The 21,480-nt window shown below is 34.5% G+C and overlaps 1 protein-coding gene across 8 annotated transcripts in view; it reads right to left on the minus strand.

The window, feature by feature from the left end:
• The window catches only part of Smarcad1 (SNF2 related chromatin remodeling ATPase with DExD box 1), an 81,137-nt gene that overhangs the window by 34,870 nt on the left and 24,787 nt on the right, over nt 1–21,480 (minus strand). For all 8 annotated transcript variants that reach the window (XM_078021913.1, XM_078021912.1, XM_078021908.1 and 5 more), the window contains 5 exons: nt 16,950–17,118; nt 13,485–13,551; nt 8,182–8,282; nt 2,479–2,580; nt 658–739 (listed from right to left, as the gene is read on the minus strand). In XM_078021913.1, coding sequence (XP_077878039.1) covers nt 658–739; nt 2,479–2,580; nt 8,182–8,282; nt 13,485–13,551; nt 16,950–17,118 — 521 coding nt within the window. The remainder of the gene's footprint in view (nt 1–657; nt 740–2,478; nt 2,581–8,181; nt 8,283–13,484; nt 13,552–16,949; nt 17,119–21,480) is intronic.

A 21,480-nucleotide genomic window follows, 5' to 3' on the forward strand; every position in this document is an offset into this window, starting at 1 on the left:
ACCAAATACAAGAACCATCCTGACTAATAGCAGTTAATATGTACAAAATGTTTCCTTTACGCTCCATTAGACATGCTGTTTAAAAGTAGCCTTCACTGGGTTGGGATGGTATAGCTCAGGGAGACAACAGTTGCCTACCACCTGTGAGGTACTAGGTTCAATCCTTAGCATCACATTAAAAATAAATAAAGTTATTATGTCCATACAATCAAAAATATTTAAAAAAAAAAAAAGTAGCCCTTACTACCAAGAAAGATTTGCCACATAGAAAGACATTTATTGTTTTATTTATAAACAGCAGGTCAATATTTAGGTTTTGTCATTTAAAAAATTTTTATATCATCACTTTCAACATCATTTTCAACTCCATTCTTTAGTTGATAGCTAACTGGTTCACTATTTTCTTATAACTAAAATACAGAATATAACAGAGAGTATGTATTTTCTTCTTTTAATTCAGAGGAACTCTACCACTGAGCTCCAACCTCAGTCCTTTTTAAAATTTTTAATTTTGAGACAGGGTCTTGCTAAGTTTGACCGTGTTGGCCTTGAATTTACAATCCTCCTGCCTCAGCCTCCCAAATCAATGGGAGATGGAAGGCTTGAGCCAACTTACCCAGCAGGAAGTATGTATAATCAATGACATAGAATAATTACCTTGATCTTCTGCAAACACTTTTAAAGATTCCAGAGCTTCTGTGTACATCCATTCATGTTCCTTGAGTACTTCTCTTAGTTCCTAGAAATAAAGTTATTTGTATTTGTTAAAAATTTCAAATTACCATTGTAGAAATGAAAATGTTTACTTTAAAAAAAAATCATTTTTTTAGTCGTAGTTGGACACAATACCTTTATTTTATTTATTTATTTTTATGTGGTGCTGAGGATAGAACCCAGGGCCTGACATGTGCTAGGCGAGCACTCTACTGCTGAGCCACAACCCCAGCCCATTTATGCGATTTTTAAAACTAATCACATTAAAATTGAGAATTCATAGCTAATTATTTCACACTTGTTTTTATGTTGCTTTATAAATGTTTTCTATGTGATTTCACACCTGCAGATAGGCAAGAACTTTTTTTATTTCTAGTTCTCCCTTTGAACACTGAAGGATCAAGAAATGTTTGCCCGATTAAAAATAAAACTTCGAGGCTGAGACAGGAGGATTGTAAGTTCAAAGCCAGCTTCAGCAAAAGCGAGACACTAAGCAACTCAGTGAGACCCTGTCTCTAAATAAAATATAAAATAGGTCTGGGAATGTGGCTCAGTGGTCGAGTGTCCGAGTTCAATCCCCAGTGCCAAAAAAAAAAAAGAATAAACAGAACTTCAATATGCAGTTAGACAAAACATTAATTTTTAAAAAAATTTTTTAAGATGTTGATGGACCTTTACTTTATTCATTTATTTACATGTAGTGCTAGAATCAAACCAGTGCCTCATACATGCTGTCTAGGCAAATGCTCTACCACTGAGCCACAACCCCAGACCTAAGCTTTAATATTTGTAAAGAACAATATAGCAGTAAGATATTCATTCAGCTCATCAGAATTCAACAAATGTACTACCTGAGTATATATTGGAATATACCAAAGAAAGTTTACATGTATTTGAAATGCTAAGAAAACATGTGATTCAATATATGTTCGTGTGATAAAACAGACCCTTTCAGCAATGGCATGTTTAGTTAGCTTGTAATGTTAATGACTCTGGAAGTATTCTTAATATCTGGAAAGGAGAACAAAGTGTATGGAATACTAATACACTGAAATGCAATACTGTGCTTTAAAATTCTCCTCTGTCCTCATGGACACCCTCCACCCACCCCCCTTCCCCAGGGCTATAGGGGCAGCCACTCCACCAACTGTGCCCTATTCCAGATCAGAGAGAGGGGCCTGGGCTATGTCACAGGAGAGAGTAGCCTCCTGAGAAGTCTGCAGGAGAGCAAAGTTTATTTTCCTTGCATGTCTGTAAATAAATGGTTTCAATTGGAAGACATAAAAAAAAAAAAAGAAATTTAAAAAATCAAAACAACTAAGCAATTATTTCATGGGTCAATGATTATATAGATGGCTTTCTAAATGGTTTACATAGTATAAATGAACTCAGTTTTTATTATTTTTTTTTTATGGTTTGGGTTGTAATGCTGATACTATAATTAGTAAACAAGGTAAATAAACAATGTCAAGAGTTAAAAAGGAGTATGTGGTAGCATACACCTGTAATCCCTGTGACTGGGGGAGCTAAGTCAAGAAGATCAACAAGTTTGAGGTCAGCTTCTGCAACTTAACAGTCCCTAACACAAATTTAAAAAAGAAAAAGAAATGGGTATACAGCTCAGTAGTAGAGCATCCCTGGGTTCAATGCTCAGTTTCCAAACTGTAGTATAAAATATTGTTTAAATTGAACCCTGTAAGAATTAAGGGTAAGTTTGTATTTGTTTGATTAACTGGTCTCTCTTATCAATGTTATACTACTCACTTGTTTATCAAAATTTGGAAATTCTTTTTGCAATTTCAATACAATGCTTTCTTGCTTTTCCCAATTACTGCTAGATTCTGCAGACTCATTTGATTCTTCCCCCTGTAGGAAAGAAAAAAAAAAAAGAATCAATTTAAGAGATCACCAGTAAAAACAGTATTAAGGTAATGATATTTCTGTTGACTTTAAAAAAAATTATCACATTTGATAAGAATGCTTATTTCTCCACAATGTTTACTTATGTTTATGTAAACACTGACAAATTTACGTCTTCAAGGATGAAAAAGATTGCTGATTTCAGATTACTAAAAGAGGACACCAGACATCTATTTGCTCTCTCAAAGCCATTTCTGCATCAACCATGGCCACCTTCGTAGAGCTCAGCACCAAAGCCAAGATGCCCATGTTGGGTTTGGGCACCTGGAAGTCTCCCCCAAACAAAGTCAAAGTAGTTGTGAAGGTGGCCATTGATGCAGGATATCGCCACATAGACTGTGCCTATGTCTATCAGAATGAGAATGAGAATGAGGTGGGAAAAGCCATCCAAGAGAAGATCCAAGAGAAGGTGGTGAAGCAGGAGGACCTCTTTATTGTGAGCAAGTTGTGGTGCACCTTCTTTGAGAGGAAGCTTGTGAAGCTTGAAATTGTGGTATATATATTCAATGGAATATTACTCAGCCATAATGGCATAATGACGTTTGCCAGTAAAATGGATGGATCTGAAGACTATCATGCTAAATGAAATAAACCAATTCCAAAAAACCAAAGGTTGAATGATTTTGTTGATATCTGGAAGCTAAACCACAATTAAAGGGGGCAGGGGGAAAAGTTCAGTAGATTAGACAAAGGGGAACAAATGGAAGGAAGGAGGGATAAAACAGAAAAGACAGTAGAATAAATCTAATAATTTTCCTATGTACACATGAAAATACCTAAAGTGAATTCCACCATCATGCCCACTCACAAGAATGGGGTCCTAATTGGAATAAGATATAATCCATGCTTGTATAATTTTACCAAAATGGATTCTATTTTCATGTATAATTAAGAAAAACAAAACAAACAACAACAACAAAAAAACAAGATATGGACTAGGGATTCAGCTATGTATGTAGAGTGCATAGGCTCTACAAGGCTCTGGGATTGATCCACAGCACCAAAAAAGATACACAATTTTTGAAAAACAGCTTGGGAAACAATATAGCACAAGTAAAACATTCAGCATTCAGTAGATGGTGTGCCTTATCATTTACGGTCTGTGCTCAGATCTACCTTTGTGCCAGCTTTGCTGATCCCTGGTGAGGGAGAATATGGAACACATCTGGTAGTTACTTTAGAGCTTTACAGAAGTTAGATTATACATGGAGTTTGAACCCAAATCTGTCTCAGTGGAGTCAGGAGTTATGATTCAATCTTGTGATTATTTTTCTAGCTCCAGAACAGTCATATCTAGCAATGTCAAAAAACATTCCTTAGGTCCCTGAGTCACAGAGTATGGGCCACTATTATAGGAAATACCAAATCTAGGATCCTAGAATTGTCACTCTCATTAATAAGCAGCAAGACCACATTCCTGTGGAGACAAAAGAGACTGATGCTACTGACCCATTTCAACATAATATAGTTCCTTGAAGCATACAAAAATTGAATGAGTCTTCAAAAATTATTTCAGCGTATCAAATAATCAGGTGCTGACATGTTACGGCTGTTCTACTATATGTGTCAATTTTACTGAGGAAAGTCAATGAGGAAATGCAGCTGCTTTGTACTTGAGGTGGCAATGTCTCACTGTAGCCCAAATGACCTTGAACACTGGATCTTCCCACCTCAGGTTCCCAAGTAGCTGTGATTGGCATTTATTACCATGCCACCATATATTACATAAACACTCTCATTATTACTCCAGGCTTCAACACTGATAGAAATGACTATTCTGATGTTAATTCTTCCAAGCTTTTCATCATGTTTGGATTCTTACCACCTTCTTAATGGAAATTAATATCACAAACATTGATTTTATAGAGTAAGTTATAAATGGTGCCATCACACCTTTATCAAGGAGCTGTATAAGAGATGGGTTTTTAAGGCAAAAGGAAGAATCTGACACTAGGATTGAGTTCTGCTTTTGTAGAGACAGTTTCATGCACTGTAAGAATTTTTAAGGGTTAAGGCTTTTGTTTTGGAGACTTTGTGTTGTTGCAATAATTATTGTCTACAACATAAAAGAATTAAGTGAAAACATTAATGAACAAGGGCAGTAATTTTTGCTATCCTGGAAGCAAACCCCAAGGCTGACTTTAACAATTCCTTTCATAAGGCTCACAATTTGGTGAGTAATAAATTACTACTGGCTTCAGTTTCCAGTCTCCTTTTGGCTCTGGTGCTGAACATCATAGTTACTTGACTTTTTGGAACCTTTAATCATACAGCATGTTATCTTTCAGATTTGGGTTCTTTGAGATATGCATTCATAACTTTGATAAAACTTGCTTTATCAAACCAAGAATTTAACTCAATGCAGAGCCACCTTCTTCAGGTTAATCCTATATCACTGATTGAAAACTTTGCTGCAGCTTTCTCATCTGCACAAATGACTATGTCAGACCACTAAAGGCTTAGAAAATTATAGCACTGTTTAGAAATCACTAAAGCAAACATTACTGGCACTAAAAGGAGTCACTTTTTGCAGGTTACAGTGATTTCGATTTCAGTCATAAAATGTATAAATACAAAGATCTATGTGGAAAAGTTTGTTAACTCATTTTTTCACTTATTAGCCTTGAATCTAAATGTTCAATGATACTTCCTTTTGTTCTATTTCTTTATGATGTATTCTTATTTATTTATTTGGGCAGTAGGATGGGGGTTACTGAGGATTGAACTCAAGCACACTCAACCACTGAGCCACATCCCCAGTAGTAATTTATTACTCACCTATTCTGTATTTTTATTTAGAGACAAGGTCTCACTGAGTTGCTTAGAGTCTCGCTTTTCGCTGAGGCTTGCTTTGAACTCACGATCCTCTTGCCTCAGCCTCCAAAGCCCCTTGCCTTGCTATGTTGTGTTCTTAGTGACTTCTGAACACTTGAGTCCAGCCCATCCAAACACTTTCATTTTTGTGGCATTAACTCTGATGGTCCAAAATCAGATTCCTTTGTGTCTATTGCTTGAGATCTATCAGATGGTCTAATTTCTTTCCATTTTCTTGTTTCCAACTTCTCATCAACACTTGAAAACATTTGTTTTGCATTCACTGCATGGCATTTTTTTAACCAGAATGGGATGTCTGGGATGTTGAAAAGAGCATTTTTGTTCTTTTTTATCCCCCCTGAATAGGAAAGTTCACAAATACGAAATAGCAAAACTTATCTTTGTAACATAATGCACATGGTAAAATAAGGTGGCCAATAGATGTTTGAGTTGTGTTTTATATATTATATTACTATCTGGCTTGGTTCAACTGGGTGCAGTTTTCTGTGTGTATCTAGTATTTTCTAATGGATAAAATTACACATTAACAAATGCAAATTTTGCGTTACATGTGAACTGCTCTAAACTGCACTGAAACAAATTCACATTTAAAAAAAAGATCAGACTAATCTATTTTTCACTTGAAGATAGTTTCTGATAGAAGCATATCCTATGGCTGTTCCTTAGGACATCAAGTTATCATCAGACACAATCTGGGTATCTGGCCCACCAAGCCTAAAAATAAGTGCTGGCAGCACTAATCCAGGAAGTAGATCCACTAATCCACAAATTGGTATATTTGTGAAGGACTTGAACAGTTCAAGAGAAATAAATAAACTGTCATGTATGGGTGTTTCAGAGCTTCATAGTAACTTCTACAGCTGATGCCAGATAAAGCAAGCAGAAAACTTTAAACTTGGTTTATGAAGAATCTGCATAATAATTAAAGCCAGCCAAAAGTGAACAACTACTATAACACAATCCCGTTTAAGAAAGTAGCTCTGTGCATACCTTTGGGCAGTACATTTTGTGTAGAAAGAAATGTCTTTAAGTATAGTTCAACAAAATATCATGGACAGTGACTGAGGAAAAAGAATAAGACTGGAAGATCAATGACCAGGAAGTCTGAGGAGGAGTTCTAAAATTAGAAGTTATACTCAGAAGAGAATGCTAGAATGACAGTGTTCTATGTGAACATGCCACAAAGGGTGTGTGAGGGTGTATATATATATATATATATATATATATATATATATATATATATATATATATATATATATATGAAAGGAAATTTGCAGTACACCTACAGATCCCTTATACCTAAACACAAAATTACTTCTGTCAATATTAATTTCCAGAGGAAGAATGTTTCCATGTAGGACACAGTAACTGTGTCAATAAATTATGGTAGAGCTTGCCACCTCGTTACCTGAGGCTTCTTATACCATAAGTCACAGACCAAAAAGAAAAAAAGCTGCCATGCTAGTTGGGGTAACTTGACTTTGATTTTGGTGACTAATAAGAAATTGTGTCACTGAGTATGCAGACAGGGAGGAGTATGTTTGGATTCACTGGGACATCTCTTAGTGGTTCTGTTTGCAAAGTAAAAGTTAATGGAAACCTATAGTGACCCAATAAGAGAAAAAAACTCTCTTATTTGCAGGTATGCAATGCTATAGCTTGAGTGTGTCCTTTCAAAACTGAAATGCTGAAACTTGCTCCAGAGGCTGAGGTAGGAAGACTGAGGTCAGAGCCTTCCTCAGCAATTTAGCAACTCAGCCAGACCCTGTCTCTAAATGAAATAATAAAAATGGCTGGGGATGTGTCTCAGTGATTAAGCACCCCTGAGTTCAATCCCTGGTACCAAAAAAAAAAAAAAAAAAAAGTTGGGGTTGTGGCTCAGTGGTAGAGAGCTTGCCTAGCATGTGTGAGGCATTGGGTTTGATTGTGAGTGCCGCATATAAATAAATGAATAAATTAAAAGTCCATCAACATCTGTAACAAAATTGAAAAAAAAAAAAACCCTTAATCCCCATTATGGTGATATCAGGAGGCCCCAAGGAGGTGGGGCCATTTATGAAGTGATTAGGGATTAGATGCCCTTGTAAAAGGGTCTGAAGAGGGAGCTCCACATTTTTGCCCCTTCCATTTCTTGTGCCTCTCCCTATGATACAATGGCAAGATGCTACCTGGGAAACAGAGAGGAGCCAAACACAACTTATTAACACCTTGATCTTGGATTTCACAGCATCAAAAATTATGAGAAAGAAACTGCTATTCTATATAAATTAACCATTCTGTGGTATTTTATTATAGCAATACAGACTAAAACATGTAGTTAAATATTAACAGAATCATCTAGAATAGCATTAAGTAGTTGCTATTGAAGAAGATCAAATAGTGGTGATGAGAGCTGTTCTTCATGTGTTATACAATATATATATGTAACTTTTATGAAATAAAACTTAGAAGCATGTTATTCTCTCAAAAAGTTAATCAACCACATTATAGTTTTTTAAAAACTCTATTTTATGATTCAAAGAATTAGCAATTCATACTGCAAAAATTTTTTAAAAAAGCAAAACCAGCCACAAACTGAATCCAAATGTAAGTTCCCTGATTTAGTTTTCAAAGAGAAAAGACTAATTAATTCATTCAGGTGAGTTTTCAGTTCTGATATCTGTAAGACTCAACATGTCGTAAGTGTGACACTGCAATTCCCATAAAACTTACATGATCCAGTCTTGTCTTTTTTAAAGACTGATCTTCGTTAAATTCATCCTCCTCATATGGCTCTGAAGAAGATGATAATTTTCTTTTCCTGGGCCCACCACCTTTTAAAACAGAAAGATGCTCAAAGTTTACACAGAAATAACAGGAATCAATTTAATTCAAAACAAAAATATGTAATAAACTTGAGTCAGTTCCCTTGAAATTGGGCCTGATATTCTTTCTTCTACATATGACTAGACTGAAGGAAGAGTGAATAGATACTCTTTGTTGGTCTTTGTTTGTGTACCCAAAGTAGAAATCATTTTAATACTGTACTTGTAAACTATCACTTTATTAATGTTAAAAGTACTCTCTCCAAATTTACAATTAATTCTACAAAGTGATGATGGGATTCCAGTGACTGAGTATTCAGCAGTGAAAAAAAGTGAACTACTGGGGCTGGGACTGTGGCTCAGCAGTAGAGCACTCATCTAGCACGTGCAAGGCCCTGGATTTGATCCTCAGCAACACATAAAAATAAATAAATGAAATAAGGTACTGTGTCCAACTACTTCTAAAAAATAATTATTTAAAAAAGTGAACTATCAGGGCTGGGGATGTGGCTCAAGCGGTAGCGCGCTCGCCTGGCATGCATGCGGCCCGGGTTCGATCCTCAGCACCACATACAAATAAAGATGTTGTGTCCACTGAAAACTAAAAAATAAATATTAAAATTCTTTAAAAAAAAAGAAATGGCTGGGGATGTGGCTCAAGTGGTAGTGCGCTTGCCTGCCATGCTCGGGGTGCTGGGTTCAATCCTCAGCACCACATAAAAAATAAAATAAAGATGTTGTGTCCACCGAAAACTAGAAAATAAATATTAAAAAAAAAAAAAGTGAACTATCAAGGCTAAGTTATCAAAAGTATCACAGATGCCATTAATTGTCTACCATGTATCAGATTTTGCACAAGGCCTTTTATAAACTACAATTTTATTTGCTTTTCACAATAAACTTACAAAGTAGGTAACATTTTATTTTACAAATGAGAAGGAACTCATATATACAGAAATTAAGTGAGGAATGTTTTCAACATAAAACAAGCAAGTGTAACAGTATGAATAACAGGAAATCAGCACATTCTGCCAAGACTGAAACAAAAACAAATAAGCTACATAATCTTAAGAAGTGTTACGTATTTATACTTTTTATACCATGTATCTATTTCTGAAACACTTGGAATCTCAAGAGTGCCAATTCCTTAGACAGATTGCTGTTACCTTCGAAGCACTGCTAAAAGCCCACAAAAGTTTCACCATTTTAGCATTAATTTTACCAGAAGCCTAACTGCACAAAATATATGTATATACCTGACAACTTTTGAGTTGTTCAATTAAAAATCTCATAGCAGCTATTACAAAATAAAACTGAATGTTATAAACCTTTAAAGCATGAATATTTGAGTGTTTCCTACTGATTCATTTCATGATATAAATATGCATTCTGCATATTTGTGGCATCCATATTTAAAAATAATTATCTAGGTACTTAGTCATTTCCTAAAAAGAGACTCCTCCTTGAAACCAATAAATAAATTTTTATTTTATCTTCTGAAATAAAAACTTTATAGGTACATATATTTCAAAAAATACTACATAAAAATACCCTTATTGTTTTTTGTTTGTTTGGTGCTAGGGACCAAACCCAGGGGCACTTAGCCACTGAGTCACATCCCTACCCTTTTAAATTTTTTTTTTTTTTTTTTTTTTTTTAAATTTTGAGACAGAGTCTTGCCAAATTGCTGAGGCTGGCCTCGAACTTGTAATCCTCCTGCCTCAGCCTTCCCTCCCAAACTGCTGGGATTATAGACATGTACCATCATATCTAGCTCCCTTTATTGTTTAATATACGGAATGATACTGTTAATAAAAAGATTAAAATTTATGGTAAAACCAATGTTTACTGTCATGATTTCGGACCTGTCCAAGACTACTCGTGTTAAAAAGCCTTTTGTTGGGTTGCTCAGTAGAGATCTGTTGTTGCCTACTATTTGCAAGACTCTGGGTTCAATCAGATAAAAGGGGGAACCTTTTGTTGAAAATTGTGCTAATATACCCCAAACAGTTTCTTGTCTTTATGACATAGTACATTAAAGATTATCTTCCAGAGTAACAGCATACACCTGTAATCTCAGTTACTCAGAAGGCAAGAGGATTTGTAAGTTCAAGGCCATCTGGGCAACTTAGTGATGCCCTGTCTCCAAAATAAAATAAAAGAATGGGGGATGTAGGGCCTGGATTGTGGCTTAGTGGTAGAGCTCTTGCCTAGCACATGTGAGGCAATAGGTTCAAACTTCAGAGCACATAAAAATTAATAAGTAAAATAAAGGTATTGTGTCCATCTACAACTAAAAAAATAGAAAAATAAAAAAAAAAGAAGAGGGGATATAGCACAGTGGTAGAGTACTTCCCTTTATGTGATAGACTCTGGTTCAACCCATAATACACTAAAAATCAACCAACCAAACAAAAAACCTCCACCCCCCAAAGCTGTCTTATCTCCAAGGTTAGACAAATTTGATCATCTATGCATTACCTCCGAGTTTACTCCACTAAAACTGAGGATGTCTGATATGACTATCCTGTCCATTCCAAGATGCAGCAAGAAAGTTTACTTAAAAAACCAAAACCTAATTCTTATTTCCTTGTAATTTACCACTTAATACTTTAAACAACAACATGTGAAAATGCAGCATAGGAACTGGGCTTGTGGCTCAGTGGTAGAAAGCTAACCTAAAATGTGCAGAGCCCTGGGTTCAATCCTCAGCACCAATTAAAATAAATGAATGAAATAAAGGTATTGTATCCAACTACAACCATATATATATAATGAAAATGCAGTATAAGGGTAAGAAGAAAAATTTAGCTAGAGTTTAAATTTGATGAGGATTATAAACTCTGTAACAGCTGGATTTATATTAACTTTGCTTTGTTACATGTCCTTAGTGTGAAAGCAAAAAAGAATATGTAAAAGTTTCCCAAGCCACATGCAATTCAACAAATGTTATCTAAGCCTGTCATTTTTTAGCTTTAAAATAAGCTAAATAAGCACTAGAGTTGAGAGCGGTGATGCATGCCTATAATCCCAGTGACTCAGGAGGAGGATTTCAAGTTCAAAGGTAGCCTCAGAAACTTACCGAGGCACTTAGCAACTCAGGGAGCCCCTGTCTCTAACAAAGAGTAAAAAAGGGATGTGGCTCAGTGGTTAAGCATCCCTGGGCTTAATCCCCAGTAACAACAACAATAACAACAAAAAAGCACTAAGGGTGTTATTGAGGAAGACACATTTAACTGTCTCCTGTACCATTTTGAATAACAGATGGCCCATAACAAGAAATTTTTGACATTCACTACGTTCTTAATGTATGCCAGGCACCACAGTAAGAAAGTTAACATTAACTTTTATCAGTTCTATACAACAACCTATGAGTTCAGCACTATTTTTATACTATTTTGCTGCCGAGGAAACAAAGAGAAGAGTTAGACAACACTACCTAAGGTCACACAGCTGGTAAGTAGAAGACAAAAAAAGAATCTTGACGTTCCGTGTAGGTAGTAACCACAAAATACTGTTTCCTTGCTCAAAGTGGAAGAAACAAAAGGTTTAAAATATTTCCTACAGATAAAATCATATCACATTTATGATCCATTTTAACTCATCCACTTAACAGGAAGAAATGAGGTAGATAACTAAAGAGGGATGATGGGCCCAAGTAAACATATTATTTTCTATTTCTGTACACATTTTAAGTATCAAAAAAATTTTAAAAGTAAAGAAATCTACTTAGGGAAATGAAAATTCATCACACAGGCATTAACTAGCCAATCTTTAGCAAAAGTAACATGGAGTATATACAAAGAATTAAAATTGGGAGCTGGGGTTGTGGCTCAGAGTTACAGCACTCACCTAGCACATGTGGGGTGCTGGGTTTGATACTCAGCACCACATAAAAATAAAGGTATTGAATCCAGCTACAACTAAAACAAAACAAAACAACAACAACAAAAAAGAATTAAAATTGACCGGGCATAGGGTGCACGCCTGTAATCCCAGAGGCTCAGGGATGTTGAGACAGGAGGATTACAAGTTCAAAGCCAGCCTCAGCAACCATGAGGCACTAAGCAACTCAGTGAGACCCTGTCTCTAAATAAAATACAAAATGGGGCTGGGGATGTGACTCAGTGGTCAAGTGCACCTGAGTTCAATCGCTGGTACCAAAAAATAAAAAAAATAAAAAATTAAAATTGTGCATATCATTTGAGGAACCTAATTTGAAATTTAGCCTACAGAAATAACATAAAGGTGTATATATAATGGTATTTAATACTATAATTCTATAGTACTGTAATGTTTTATATCAATGGAAACATAATTATTAATAGGAAGTTAGTTAATAAACTAATCCTGTGAGTAGTCCCATGAAGTTACTTTAAAATTTTTTTAAAAATCTGATTGAACTGACCAAACTATTCATGATAAATGACTTTATAAAAATTAAAACCACTATTTTTAATTTTATAATCTAATGTATGTGTGTGACTGGTATATATAAACACAGGAAAAAGTTGAGAATGATATTAAGCAGATTTAAGAGTTATTAATGGAGCATAAGTTTACTTTCACTACTTACTTTAAATGTTTTTTGAGTAGTAGCATTACAGGTGAATTTTTTTTTATATGTACATTTAAAGAAAAATTGAGACAGCACTTGCTAAAAAATTGGAGATTTAAAAAAATATTATAAGCTCCTTCAAATGCATTTATTTTTGTATCAGAAGCCTGAAACATAACATAAATATTTACTCAATGAAGGAATGCTGATTACCAGCTAAGGACTTTCCATAAGACATTATGTTCCTACTGATTCAGATTTGGAGACAAGTAAATAAAACCACAATGCAATTAGAAAGGATAATTAAGAAAGAAAATATCCCTTCCACAACTTCACTCTTATGGGATTTGATCTGTAAAAACAAGAAAATCTACCAGTGAGAAACTGCACCCTCTTTCTTGGGGGGAAAGGAAAAAAAAAGAAATCATCAACCTAGAAATCTGGTTTCCAAATAGCTGTATGACCTCAGTTAAGTTGCTTAACCTTCTTAACCTTCAGTTTCTTCATCTAAAAAAAAAATGAAAGCTATTAACACTTCACACATTCTTGAAAGAATTCATGAAGGTGCTGGATAAATTGTAGAGCAATATTAATGAGAATATATTATTAAATAACTAATAAATCAGCATGATTTAAAACTAAGTCAAGCATACCTGCGTCACCAAACATCAGCAAGGCAGCAGCAATTGCCCCATCCATAGTGCTTGTTGATTCAATCAACTAACAGAAAGAGAAAAGAAAAATGTTTTTAAAAGAACACTTAAGAAATATTTAAAACAAACATATTATACAAGGTATTATCATTTAAGTTCATTAAGTCGTATGATCAATTTTCACAAAACCTAGGTTATTTAAAAAGTCTAAACTTACCTAAGCATAACTTAAAAATTTGATTTATTCATTATCACTATAAAGAAAAATCAAAACAATCAAATATACACAGCATATTCTAGTTTTCTGTCATTTTAACTACAATGTTTGACATTAAAGCCTTGAAAACTTCCTATCTGTGTATTTAGGCACTGAGCGTATGTAGGATGCGGGGAGAGGGACAGAAATGGGGAGAAAGAAAGGAGAGGGGCAAACAGAGATACTTACGTAATTCCTTTTTTCACTTCTGGGGGTAAAAATTACAATTTGGCTCCTTTAAAAACTGGATACTTGGGCTAGGGTTGTGGCTCAGAGGTAGAGAGCACTCACCTAGCAAGCGTGAGGCACTGGGTTCTATCCTCAGCACCATATAAAGTAAAAATCAAGACATTGTGTCCACCTATAACTAAAAAATAAATATTTTTAAAACCCTGGATATTTCTATTTATTTATTTGGTACCAGGTATTGAACCCCTGGAGCACTTAACCAGTGAACCACATCCCTAACCCTTTTTTATTTTGCTGCAGGGTCTCATGAAATTGCTGAGGCTGGTCTCTGGAGTCACTGGGATTACAGGCATGTGCTACAGCAGCCAGCTAAAACTGGATACTTCTTACATGAATGAAAGGACTCTTGATTTTCCTGTTTCTGAATTGCTTGAAGTTTTTCAAGAACATGTGTATATATTACTTACATTAGCAATTTCAAGGTGATGTATTTATATCATTCAGTAATATATTAAATTTTAGAAAAAAATAAACCATCCCGTATTTTTTCTCATTATTTCCCTTATTTTCAATAATTACCAAAGATCTTACTTCTTTAAATAAGCTATTTTTGTACTAAATAAAAGTCTCTAATCAAATATAAGAATGTTTCCCTCCATACAAGTTTTCCCTAATCTTATATGCATAGATATCCTGTAAGTCCCTCTTCTTATTTTTTTTTAATGTTTTTTAAGTTGTAGACGGACATACAATATCTTTATTTTTATGTGGTGCTGAGGATCGAACCCAGTGCCTCACACATGCAAGGCAAGCGCTTTACCACTAACCTATAGTCCTAGGCCCCCTCTTCCTTTTCAAAATAGCCAAAGCATATCCTTATCAAGCCTAGGACTACATTTATATTTCACAACTTCTTAAATTCCTTTATATGGGTCTAAAAACTTGCATACTAGTTTATAAATATCACCTTTAATGATATTTGAACTAATAAGGATTACTTTATTAGTTTCTTGAAGAAACGCATTACTTCAAGATAGTGCTCTGCTTTGGAGTGAGTGATATGCTAAATTTCTACAACTTCAGATATTGATTAATGAAGTCAGAGACATGTATACCAATGTTATTTTCCCACCAAAATTATAAAATTAGAGAAAAATATTTCTGTAGGAATGAAATCTCTTTAAAGATAGACAATCAAGCTAGATATTTTTCAACTGAGGTTTATTCTTTTATGCTCAATATTTTAAATATTCCATCAAGTTTATTCGCTGGAAGCTCTTTCCTTATTACTTCTTTCAAACACTTACAAATAGCCTCTGTAACTACTAGCAACTACATCAGTTTTGATTTTAGAAAAAATTACATGAGTAGGCAAGTAATACTGTTGGCAAGGAAAAATGTAGACTACAGATGTCACAGAAGTTTCATTTAGCTAACAATAAAGTACCAAAATGATTCGGGGGAGGGAATCCAGTAGGTTTATATTAAAAATGACAGAAAAGATGGTAGTAATTGAATTTACTTTAGTGTTCTTCAAACTGGTAGGCACAAGCCAAGCTTTTTCACAGACATGTTTTGTTTGGACAAACATCATTTTAGTTTCTGTCTTTCTTTAAACTGGTTAGCACTAAAAGGAATAAAATGCATGCCATAAGAGAGATAACCTCTAAATCTGCTAAGTAAAAAGAGCCAGTAAAAACTATCACAGAATATATGATCACTTTATATGAAATGTCCAGAGGGGGCAAATCAATAAAGATCAGACTAAAAAAAAAAAAGTGGAGTAGGGTTGAGGATGTAGTTCAGCAGTTGAGTGCATGGACTCTGCGTTTGAACATATACAAGGCCCTGGGTTCAATCCCCAGCACCACATACACACACACACATAAAAGTGATTTCCCAGGGCTGGGGGAGAGAGGAAGGAGTGACTGCTTATGGGTAGGAGGCTTCTGTTTGAAATAATTATAAAATGTTCTAAAATTGTAGTGATTCATTGCACAACTTGGTAAACACACACACACAAAAACCCCCACCAAATTATACAAAATGATCTTTAGAGAATACAAAGTATATCCTCAATAAAACTGTTAAAATAGTGACAGCACTAAATAAAAATCAAACCTTTTAACTTTAGTTGAAAAACATGACTATCTAGTACAATAGCTATCACTCATAGCTCACATGGCCATATCCTGCTACAGATAAGAAGTAACTACCCCTTTTAGAAAAAGCATATATTCCACAGTATGCTAATGCCTACCACTTCAAAGACATCTGCCTAGCCTATACAGATATAGTAACTTTTAGCCTCAGATTACAAGATGGGAATTGGTGCAATAGATGAAAAGATTAAAAAATTGAGAATTTGCAATTACACGATACTCCCCTTCAACTAATAATTGGCAGAGCTACTTATTTACTAATAAATTATTTACTAATATTTAGACATTTATTCCCTATCTGATACATAATCAATTGGTCAATTTTTTTTTCTCTTATAACAAGAGATACCTACTACAGATCAAACTTTATGCAATCAACTATAGCCACTTGTTTCTACAGTTAAATCAGTATTTCTCAGCAAAGGTGTGAATACCAGGATAATCCTTTATTATAGAAGACTTTTCAGTACTGTAGGGTATTTAACATTATTGGCTTCAGGGCACTAAATGGCAATACCATTCATTTATTTTTATGGGAATGGGGGTTAGGGTGGGTTCTGATCTTTACAAGTGTTTCTAGTGAGAGGTTCTATTCAAGCACAACTAACAACTTACAACCTACCTGGGCTAGAAAGGTTTACATTATTTTAATAGTTATAGGTGAATAATCACACCTATTAACGAGTTAAGACTCATTTCTGGTATTCACCTTTATTAAATAAAATGAAAACTAATCATTTCTTCAAAGATAAAGTATCTTTAGCAAACTAACCACCAACCACTAACTATAACGTTGGACTCAGGAGAGATTTCATCACTACTACAGCTGTAATAGCTAATTACTATAAAAGATATAACCTTAAGTAAATCATTGTCACTTCTTTGTGGAAAAAGTTCCTTCAAGGTCTGAAGTTTAGCATCTTTAAGGTCTTCCAATTCTGAAAGGTCTTCCAATTCTGAAATATCATCATTTCTTTGTGCCACGGTAGGAAGGCCTTGGGACTCTTCATCTTCAGATGGCTCAGACCTAAACACATTTTTCAGAAGAAGAAAAACATTTTTAATGTATTGCTAATGCTTTTTCATTATATTGTCTATATGTTTTGCATTTTTTCAATATTAACTGCAATCTATGTTTGTCAAAGAGTAAAAGAACTGTTTTTCATTTCAGTATTGTTAGGTGTGTAAGTCTAATTACCAAGTCAGCATACTTTGAAGAAAATCTCAAATTATCTGGGCTGGCATGGAAAAGAACAACGGGAACTACCTGGCATTTATTTTGTTAAGATTTAAATACATTTACTAAATACGCGCCTACTCTTTCCTATTTTTCACCATTACTGTACATCTCAGATACTGTAATCCTGCTCCTAAGAAATTATGAAACTTACATTGATACAAAGATAAAAGAATTTTCAGAGCTCAGTAATCAGGACCTAAGTGTTAAAACTGGAATGATCTCATTCAATAGAAGTATCTTTGCCAGGAACAAAACAATTCCTCAGCAAAAAACATTTGTTTAACATGAGGGCTTATTCTTCGACAACTAATTTTTTTTTGTTTTGTTTTTCTTTTTTCGACAACTAATTTTAATCCTGTTCCGTTTCATTTCATGTTTGACATTCAGTGTTAATTCACTTCATATATCCTCAGTTAAAAAAAAAATCTCACTTTGAAATCTGGTTTGCTATATATATATGGTATGGGTATTCTAGAAATCAGAACTAAAATAGTAACAAATGGGTAAATTATAAAACCAGAGAAAAGACAGCAAGGTAGGAAATACTAAAGTATATTCCTAATGTCAGTGAATGCAGATTTTACTATGTAGCTAATTCTACTTTTAGACTGCTTTCTAAACACATATTTCTATACATATTTACAACAGCTCTCTTGTGTCTTTCAGGGCACTGGTGATGCATGAGAACATTTAAAAGCAAATTCCCAAGGACTAAGAAATGTATACTACAAAGCTTCTAGGTTGACTTCTTGAACTTTGTTCTAAGAAACTGATCTCATAAAGTAAATAAATCTCTTCCTTTGTCATTATACTTTCAAGTATAGAAAGACAATTACACATGTCTCTTTTCCATTATTATACCTGAACTTATCAATCTTGACAGGATCAACTCTGAATTTGCATTCTGCTTCATTACTTTCTTCCTTCCCTTCTTTGTCTCCTAAAGAAATCATTGAAGTTGGAATTCTTTTACAATTTCTCCCCTGTATATCCACTTTCAAAGATCTTTACTCTTCAGGCTGTCGTGTAATTTCTACATAGTGAAGAGACTCACACCACTTATAGTGGGACAAACTCAGGTACCTCTTGATATACTAAGCATTAATAATTATTATGCTTTGGATTTAACTTCCAGTTTACAAGAAATTCAAGTGACAGGAGGAATTAAATTCAACAACATTGTAAGAATAAAAATGTTTTCTTCAGGAAAAGACTAGATCTCTTCAATAAGTTAAAATCTCTAAAACAGAGGAGGGGGGTGGTCAAGTATGATGGCACACACCTATAATCCCAGCTACTTGGAAAGATGAGGCAGAAAGATTCCAAGTTTGAGGCCAGGCTAGGTAACTTGGCCAGATCCTCTCTGAAAATCAAAAGGGCTCAATGGTCAAGTACTCGCTTTGCTTAGAATATGCTAGGTCCTAGGTTCCACAGTATCACACAGAAAAGCAGGAGTCAAAGTAGACTATTTTAGTTATAACAGTTGAATCATAATAATTTAGTAGATGTTCCTTTGTTTGGATCCTACTTTGAAAAACCAGATATAAAACATATGAAAGCTGAATATAAACAGGAAATAGAAGATGACAGAGAATTATTGATTGATAATCATATTGATTTTTTTGGTGGGGAGGCAGATGAATAATCAAGTACTAAGGGGGATATGTTGGGATGTCTGTAACTGACTTTAAATATTTCAGCTGAAAATAAAAGGGAAATAGGGAAAATAATCATTAAATCTATGAAGTAGGTTTACAGATGTTCGTTATGTACTAATTTTATTTTTTATTTTTTTTAAAGAGAGAGAGAGAATTTTTTAATATTTATTTTTCAGTTTCGGCGGACACAACATCTTTGTTTGTATGTGGTGCTGAGGATCGAACCCCGGCTGCACGCATGACAGGCGAGCACACTACCGCTAATTTTATTTCCTTGTATGCTTTAAAAAAAATAAAAGGAGGGGCTGTGGTTGTGGCTCAGTGGTAGAGTGTTTGTCTAGCACGTATGAGGCACTGGGTTCAATTTTCAACACCACATATAAATACAAAAAAAGGACTATCAAAAACTTTAAAAAATATTTTTTAAAAAAAGGAAAATCTATAAAATAAACAAGAGACAACCACTTGTTCTTTTATGTGATCTCCTGTTGAAAGCAAGGTCCCCTTTCTCAATTCCAAAGATTCCTGTCCTTTGTTCTTTTTACAGGACTTCTGCTTTATCTATCTTTTTACTCAATCTTTTTTCTGTCTAAGCTCTTCCTCCTAATCCTACAAGATTAGGATAGTAATCTTGTTCTCAAGATTACATTCATAATTCAATTAATTCAATGTGCCAGAAATTTTAGGCACTGGGGACACAGCAGCAGAAAAGTAAATACTGGGCTGGGATTTTAGTGCAGTGGTAGAGTGCTTGCTTAGCAAATGTGAGGCACTGGGTTCAATCTTCAGTACATAAAAACAGACAAATAAATAAAGGCATTGTGTCCATTTATAACTAAAAATATTTTTTAAAAAATAAATTCTCGGGTGCTGGGGTTGTGGCTCAGTGGTAGAGTGCTCGCCTAGTACGTGTGAGGCCCTGGGTTCGATCCCCAACACCATATAAAAATAAGTAAATAAAATGAAGGTATGAAATAAAAATAAAAAAAAATAAATTCTCGGTCACAAATTTTATTAGACCCATTTTTCCTGCTTCCTTATTTCTGCGTGGTTCCAAATCTACTGTTTTTATTTATTTTGTCCCAACACTTCAGAGAAACTGCTCTTATTAAGGACAAAAATGTGCTCTACTTAGGTAACAGAAATAAAAACTTGCTTATCTAAGTTTCCCTCAGTGGTTGACACTGACAAGCACTATTAATGACAATTTGTTGAGCCTAATGGTCAAATGATACAGATACAGCAATTCTGAAACTATTTTAAGCATACTTGATGCCTACAAAAATTAGTAATCTTTACAGAATACTGAACAATATACTGATATTGATCAATTTCTGTCAAATAAATACAGAACTAGAGATAAAAAATAGTCTTGTAGTGACAATTAGAATGAAGGTATCATTACAAACACAAATTTTCACATTTTCTTTTTCTCTTCCATCTTCCCTCCGAGACCCTAGATCATTCCGTTAAAAGAGCAATGCCATAACCTCTAACTTCATCCAGTAACAAAGAAAGAACTCTTCTTGTTCATAAATTTAAAAATACCATTCCCTACTAAAAGCAATCCAGAGCTACTTGAGAAATGGCCAATTCCCATTTCAGTCCTGGGGCAGGGAAAGTGCAAGTCTGGAACATCTTGTACCAAGAAAGGGAGGCTCAAAAAAAAAATGAGAGGAATTTCTCAGACAGACACAATGGCCTGCTTGAAGGGGCCCTCTTCTGCCAAAACAGTACTTTGTGCATCAAAATGAATTAGCAAGGAGTGGTAGCATTCAACTCTAATCTCAGGAACTTTGGAGGCTTTAAGATCACATGTTCTAGGCCAGCCTGGGTAATTTAGTAAGATCCTGTCTCAAAAGAAAAAGAACAGGGATGTATAGCTGAATGGTAGAGTCTTGCTTAAAAATGTTTGAGGCCTTGGGTTTAATATTCAGTACTGGTAAAAAAACAAAACAAAACAAGGGGCTGGGATCGTGGCTCAGTGGTAGAGTGCTTGCCTGGCATGTGTGAGGCCTTGGGTTCGAATCTCAGCACCATGTATAAATAAAATAAAGGTCCATCAACAATTTTAAAAAAATATTAAAAAACAAAAACAAAACAAAAAACCACATAGTGATAGATTAGAAACTAATGAATGAGCATCTATGAGACCATAATGATGGATAATATTGTACTACATAAATAAATGAATACATTTCTTTACAGAATACTGAATAATAAAAGTGTAAGTTTTAGAGTGACAGAACATCACCATTTTACAACTACCTCTGTCAAAACTGAGCAAAAATCAAGATGCCAAAACTGAGTTTAAAAGAAAATAGAACCATTACCCAATCCCAAGTATCTCTCCACATTACTTAAGTATTACAAAATGGCAACTTTATAGAAGAAACCTAGCTAGGATAAAGAAAACAGGGTGATCAAAGTTCATTTAATCAATAAAGGACAAATGATATCATGTGCCTCCTAATAAGACACACTGAGAAGA

This window comes from Ictidomys tridecemlineatus, chromosome 9 (genome assembly GCF_052094955.1).
Source record: "Ictidomys tridecemlineatus isolate mIctTri1 chromosome 9, mIctTri1.hap1, whole genome shotgun sequence".
Classification (NCBI taxonomy): domain Eukaryota; kingdom Metazoa; phylum Chordata; class Mammalia; order Rodentia; family Sciuridae; genus Ictidomys; species Ictidomys tridecemlineatus.